We start from the raw sequence: 6,381 nt of genomic DNA, 5'->3' as shown, positions 1-6,381 counted from the left end.
CGGTTGCCACGGTCCGATGACGATGAGTAGCAGAAGCCCAGCTGCTAACAAAGGCAAAGTATTGGCTCGCGTACTCCTCCTTACCCCGAAGAGGCAGCCCTCCCCTCCCAACACAAGCAGGTCGGTCTCCTCTAGCCCTCGGCCGTGCCCCTTTCCCTGGCTATAGCTACTCCCCTAGCTTTGTATCTATCGTTCATCTGTCTTGTTGGGAGCCCTTTAAACGTTACCTTTGTATATACTTTTTGAGATAGTGCCATAACACACTACTAATAATCTCCGTGAAACCGGAACAATACCAATCTAGGCAGCATAGGAATAGAGACTTTTGCAAGACTATGTACTTTACTGTGACAATCAGACAATACGCCCCCGCACCGAGCCTTCATCACGCCTCACGACTGAAAACACCACCTACAGCGACAGGCGCACGCGCACACGCTACCCGAGGCTGAAACGGCACTTGCTGCGGCTTCGCTTGCCCTGACATGAAAATGGCAGCCCGCACAAGAAGGCATGCCCAGAACCAAAATGGCAGCCGCCTCAACCTCATATGCCCTGCTGCAAGATGGCTGCTAAAAGACGCCGTCGCAGCCGGTCAGGTGGCGCAGGGCGCAGCCACTCCTCCCTGGCTCCTCCCCCGCAGAGGCAGGCGGAGAGGGGAACGGAAGGCGCTGCACACGCCGAGTCCGCGCCGGAGGCCCAGCGGGTAGGTGGGGATGGAGCCGCTCCTCCTCCCGGCCTAAGCCGGCGCTTCCCCGAGCGGGAGGCCAAAAAAAAAGCAGGAGGGAGACATGAAACCGCCTCTGAGAGAACGCGAAGCGCGGTGAGAGTTTCCAGAGGAACGCTGTCCCTTCTTGGTAGCCGTACCTGGTCTCGCTGCCGGGGGCGGGGCTCCCGCGTTTCCCGCGTAAATTTTCGAGGGGCGGGGCCGCGAGGCCTGGCAGGGGCGGGGGGGGCGTGGGGGCCCCGGCCTTGGCCTAGTCGCCCCGTTGAGGCCCCGCTGTCATGAAGCTGCTGCGCCTGCTGTGCCGCCATAAAACGGCCCTGGGCCTGGGCGGCCTGTCGCTCTTTGCGGTGGTCCTGCTTTACCTGGCCAAATGCACCTCTGAGGGCCTCCGGCCTCTGCCAGCCCCGCGGGGGCTCCCTCACAACCAGCCTCCACCGCCGTCGCTGCGGGGTGCCAGGGGGCTGCATCCTCCAGCAGCCCCACCACCACCCCCTGAGGAGACAGCCTTCCTGGCTGTGCTCATCATGAGCGGCCCCAAATACACCGAGCGCCGCAGCATCATCCGCAGCACGTGGCTCTCTGCAGCTGGGCATCCTCCTCACGGTGACATTTGGAGTCGTTTTGTGATTGGCACGGGTGGGCTTGGCGCAGAGGAGCTTCGTAGCTTGGAGCTAGAGCAGAGCCGTCACCGAGACCTCCTTCTTCTGCCAGAACTGCGGGATTCCTATGAGAACCTGACTACCAAAGTCCTGGCTACATACATATGGCTGGATTTGCACCTGGATTTCCAGTTTGCCCTGAAGGCTGATGATGATACCTTTGTACGCTTGGATGTGCTTGTGGAAGAGTTGAGGGCCAAGGAGCCACATCGCCTCTACTGGGGCTTCTTTTCTGGCCGTGGTCGAGTGAAATCTGGTGGCAAATGGAAAGAGAGTGACTGGGTCCTCTGTGACTACTATCTACCATATGCTCTGGGTGGGGGTTATGTTCTTTCTGCAGATCTAGTGCACTACTTGCGTCTTAGCCGAGACTATTTGAACATGTGGCAGAGTGAAGATGTCTCCCTGGGTGTCTGGCTAGCTCCCATTGATGTGAAGAGAGTGCACGACCCTCGTTTTGACACTGAGTATAAGTCACGAGGTTGCAACAATAAGTACATAGTATCTCATAAGCAAAGCATTGAGGACATGCTAGAAAAGCACCAGACCCTTGCCAAAGAAGGGAAGCTCTGTAAGGAGGAGGTTAAGCTCAGGCTTTCCTACATGTATGACTGGGGAGTGCCTCCTTCACAGTGTTGCCAGAGGAAGGATGGCATCCCATGAAAGGTCGAGAAAGGAAAAGGCAAATGGTTAAAGGACTCTCTGAGCTTGGTTACTGTCATGTGGGGAAAACTCCAGTAATTTGGGCTTAAAAATTACTCAAAGATGTGCACRATTCACGATGTCACGATAAATGTAACCCTGAAACTGCTAAGAGCTACTGATATGACATGATGTACAGATGTAAAAAACAGAAATAATAGGCAAAAAACATGGAAAGGCTTACACTACAGGACTGAAGGCAAAGAATAGGTTGCAAAATACAGATAGAATAAAAAATTAGGGGGAGATAACTTGGATGCGAAGCTGCTGGAAGATCTTTAATAGATTCTAAGATTTATTTGCTAAAGATCATGGCAGACATTTGCACCATCTAGGAGATTGGGAGGCCAACATCTAGTGTTTGTTTCTTTTCAAGGAACAAGTATCAAGTTTGGTAAGGTTTGAAGATTGCAGTGGGACAGCAAATGAGCTGCTACTGCCAGTGGGAGCAGGTGGCTGGTTGCAGATTAAGCATCCAAGTAAAGAGAACAGCTTTGTACAGGATATTCAAGTTATGGGATGGAGAGAGTCTGCTCTTTGGAGAGTATTCTGACCTACAAGAGTGGAATTGTTAGACTGTCAGGGTAACTTGTCTCTATTTTCTTTTATTGTTGTTTTAAAGACATCATGTATATAAATTACCTGGCAGCTACAGAGTAAGTTTGTATTTAGAAAAGTGTGTGGGTTGTGGTATTTTGCAGAAATAGTGTATATTATCTTCATTTGGGATCAAAAAAGTTATGCTATAAAGCTAGCCTTCAGTTATTAGGCATAGGTTTTGCTCTTAGCTTATCCTCCAAACACACTGCGCACGAAGAAACATTTTACTTTTTTAAAAATGGTAAATAATCCTACTGACTAATATACGGTCAAGTGTTGTAGACTTGTAGATTTATATTGGTTTGGATTACTTCTGTAAATATAAGTTAGCAAGATTTGACCAGTGGAGGGTACTCAGCATTTCAAATGTGACCATTCCAACTTCTGTACCTCAGCTAAGAAAACAAACTTCTTGTTTAGTCAAGAGAAAGAAATCTTCCTGATTATCATATGGAAGAAGGTAACTACTTTTTTTTTTTCCTCCCAAATCACTGTTTGAAGATGCCCTTCTGTCTCTTTTCAGTAGTTGCATGTGGATCTAAGGACACTAATCTCCCTATTGTCACCTTCAGATGTCCAAAGTTAGATTCTGTGAATTCCTTCATTGTCCCCAGTAGCATCCAGTAGTGGAACTAGAGATAATTTTATTAATAACTTGATACGTAGCTTTACAAAGTGTCTAAATTAATTGCTGAAGTGATATCTCAGTGAAATGGGATTGTTTCCCCTAGTCTAGTTTACATTGTAAATAATTCTAGCACTGACAGAGCTTGTCAGTAGCAGTATTGACCAGTAAATGCAGACAGGAGGTTCTTGGCTGTAGAACAGCTTACAGAGTTTCGATGTTATTTCTCTCCAAGCTCTTAGGTGATCATGTAATCCAAACGCTTCCAAACAGCGCTGCAGATGCTGTAATACACAGAAGTACTTTTTTTCCATCACTAGTACAGAGCTGCTTACTTCTGATAATGTTTGTTAGCTACAGATATTTCAGTATAAGCAGAGTTCTTACTTTTATGCCTGAAAGGCATGTTTTTAGTGATCCATTTTACTGTTTGTTGCACARTGCACTTTCATATAACTTCTTTGTTTTTCTTTTCTCCCTGGGCCAGTATATGTCTATCTTACTTGCAAGAAGAGAAAAATTACAAAGAAAAAGATAATTGGTGCTGATATCATTCTGGTGTTGCTTCTTAGATCTGCAAGTTAACAATTTATACCGAAGGAATCAAATATAGTTTTTTGTTCTTGTGTCTCTTTTTTTGTTCAACTTATTGAGGATTCAGTCTGCTGTTCTGGAGCAGATGATAATTCTCTACTTTGAAAGTTTGAATAAAATCTTCAACTTCCTTCTAAAAACAAAGTTAGCAAATGAAGATATTGAAAAATAAGTTATTTTAGCATGTGTCCATTCTAATGCATGTTTATGTATTGACAGATAGGCAGATGTGCAGTTCAGCAAGGTATATTATTCTAAAACATGAAGTTAATATTTAACAAGAATACAATAAATTTAAAATTGGTTTTAGCATTGTAAAAATATCTACTTGCTCTACTGGGTAAACTAGTATTTTATGTATATATGCGATTAAGTGCTTTTAATTGTGAGTATTTATTTATAAGTATTGAAAATGTATGATATATAGTAAAAATCAGGTTGCTAAACGTCATATTTTAAATTTGTTTAAGGAAGTGCTTTAAGGTCCGTGAGAACTGCATATCAAGCAATGCTTGAATTTAGTGGTGTACAATTCGTTATTTAAAGTATTGGAATCTGAGCTGCAGATCCAAAATCTTGTTCCATGTCTCAAGCTGGTAAGAATGTACTCCTCATCTATTTGTATCAGTAACGCTGCTTATGGAAGTAGTTTACATTATTGACTTCAGTTAATTCTCTCCTCCTCAACTGTTTCCTTCATCATTAGTAATATTAACAGAGGAGCAGAGCTGAATCTCCATCTGAGATATGGCCTGGGAAAAACATGATCCATACAAATAGCTAATAGTTAAGAAATTCCCCTAGACAATTTCTTACCCAAGTGTCAAGAATACAGTGCTCATCCTGAAAAGTACTTCACATAGTAGATCTCTTGACAGCAAAACAGCCTTTTGCCTGCATAGATGCATGGACTGCACACTTGCAAGGTGATGCCCAGAAATGAAGGCCAGTGGTGCCGCGGATTGCATTGGAAAGAGTATTGCCAGGAGGTTGAAGGAGATGAACCTTCCCCTCTACTTTGCACTGGTGAGGCCACATCTGGAGTACTGTGTCCAGTTCAGGGCTCTCCACTACAAGAAAGCCGTTGGCGTACTGGAGCAAGTCCAGCACTGGGCCACAAAGATGATTAAGAGACTGGAGCATCTGTCACATGAGGAAAGGCTGAGAGGGCTGGAATTGCTTAGCCTGGAGAAGAGAAGGCTCGGGGGGATTTTACTCAATGTGTGTAGAGAGTGTAAAGAAGGCAGTCAGATACTTTTCACAGGTGCCCAGTGACAGAGCAAGAAGTTCCCTTTCAGGCAGGAAACAGTAAGTTCCCTCTGAATCTAAGAAAAAAACTTTAACTGTGAAGGTGATTGAGCACTAAAACAGGTTGCCCAGAGAGGCTGTGGAGTCTCCATCCTTGGAGATACTCAAAAGCTGTCTGTCAAAAGGCTTGGGCAACCTGCTGTAGGTGACCCTCCTTGAGTAGCAAGGCTGGACTATATGATCTCCAGAGGTCTCTTCCAACTTCAGCCGTTCTGTGAATGGATGATGACAACATATATCTATTCAACAACTGGATCTCAGTCTAATATAGCTTAATTATACCCTTTTAAGTCTGAGGTTACCCATGTTTCATGCTAGTTGCAAAACAAATTAACATGGAAGTTTTGACAGATTCTTGTCACTGACTGCCTCACTTTGATTTCAGTCCCAATTAGCCCATTAAATTCCCCCAAATTAGAATATGAAATTGTTAGGCTTTGCACTTCCCTGAATCATTCAATTTGCTTTTAAAAGCAGCTATCCCAAGAAGCATCTGAAAAACCCAGAACCACTATAAACTTCACGTATTAACTGGTAGAGATTGGGGGAGTATGTTTGTTTTCTTTTAATTAGGAAGAACTTGCATGCRAAAGACCTATTAATGTTATGTTAAAAAAAAGCAACATCTGTGTATTGCATGAGATGAATCACTAAGACTTTCAAGCTTTATGGATCAGTGTAAAACTCATTTTAAACCCATTATTTTCCTTAACCAAAATCTACAAGCACAGATCTTGAACAACATGTGAATTGAATATTTTTGAAGTAGTAATTAAAGGTTATTTTTCATACCTTCTCAGGACCAGGTTCCATATTTTCTTCAGAGATGATATCATCTCAAAAATCTAATATATAATAATTTTATTTATATATATTTGGAGATTATCTGATGCTCTAATATTAGCACTAAGAACTAATAAGCTTTTTTTTTGGGGGGGGGGGGCTTTATGGTGGGTTCATTAGAGAAGAAAGCTTTGCAGTGGGCCTTAATGAAAGCAAAGATTACCCAGGAACCAGTTTAGCACTTTCTTGTAACCATTCTTAGTAACAATAAGTTAGTGATAGGATGGGCTTATTATTATTATTATTATTTTAAATAACACTTCTGTTGATCTCCAAGTTTTCTCTTCACAAGTACTTTGCATTTTTAATATTACTACTACTAT

The 6,381-nt window shown here is 43.6% G+C and overlaps 1 protein-coding gene across 1 annotated transcript; it reads left to right on the top strand.

The window, feature by feature from the left end:
- The first annotated feature begins 499 nt into the window (after positions 1-499).
- B3GALT6 (beta-1,3-galactosyltransferase 6) lies at positions 500-6,159 on the top strand. The gene has a single exon (XM_085298947.1). It carries the CDS (start codon positions 1,006-1,008, stop codon positions 2,047-2,049), a length of 1,044 nt encoding a protein of 347 aa, XP_085155073.1. The 5' UTR covers positions 500-1,005; the 3' UTR covers positions 2,050-6,159.
- Positions 6,160-6,381: the final 222 nt, after the last annotated feature.

Source organism: Rhea americana, unplaced genomic scaffold (assembly GCF_003343005.1).
Source record: "Rhea americana isolate MKP2758 unplaced genomic scaffold, rheAme1 scaffold_143, whole genome shotgun sequence".
In the NCBI taxonomy this organism is placed as follows: domain Eukaryota; kingdom Metazoa; phylum Chordata; class Aves; order Rheiformes; family Rheidae; genus Rhea; species Rhea americana.
This window is presented reverse-complemented; position numbering and strand designations above follow the sequence as displayed.

Excerpts from the sequence above, each read along its gene's own strand:
- B3GALT6 (XM_085298947.1), top strand. The coding sequence starts at position 1,006 with ATGAAGCTGCTGCGCCTGCTGTGCCGCCATAAAACGGCCCTGGGCCTG.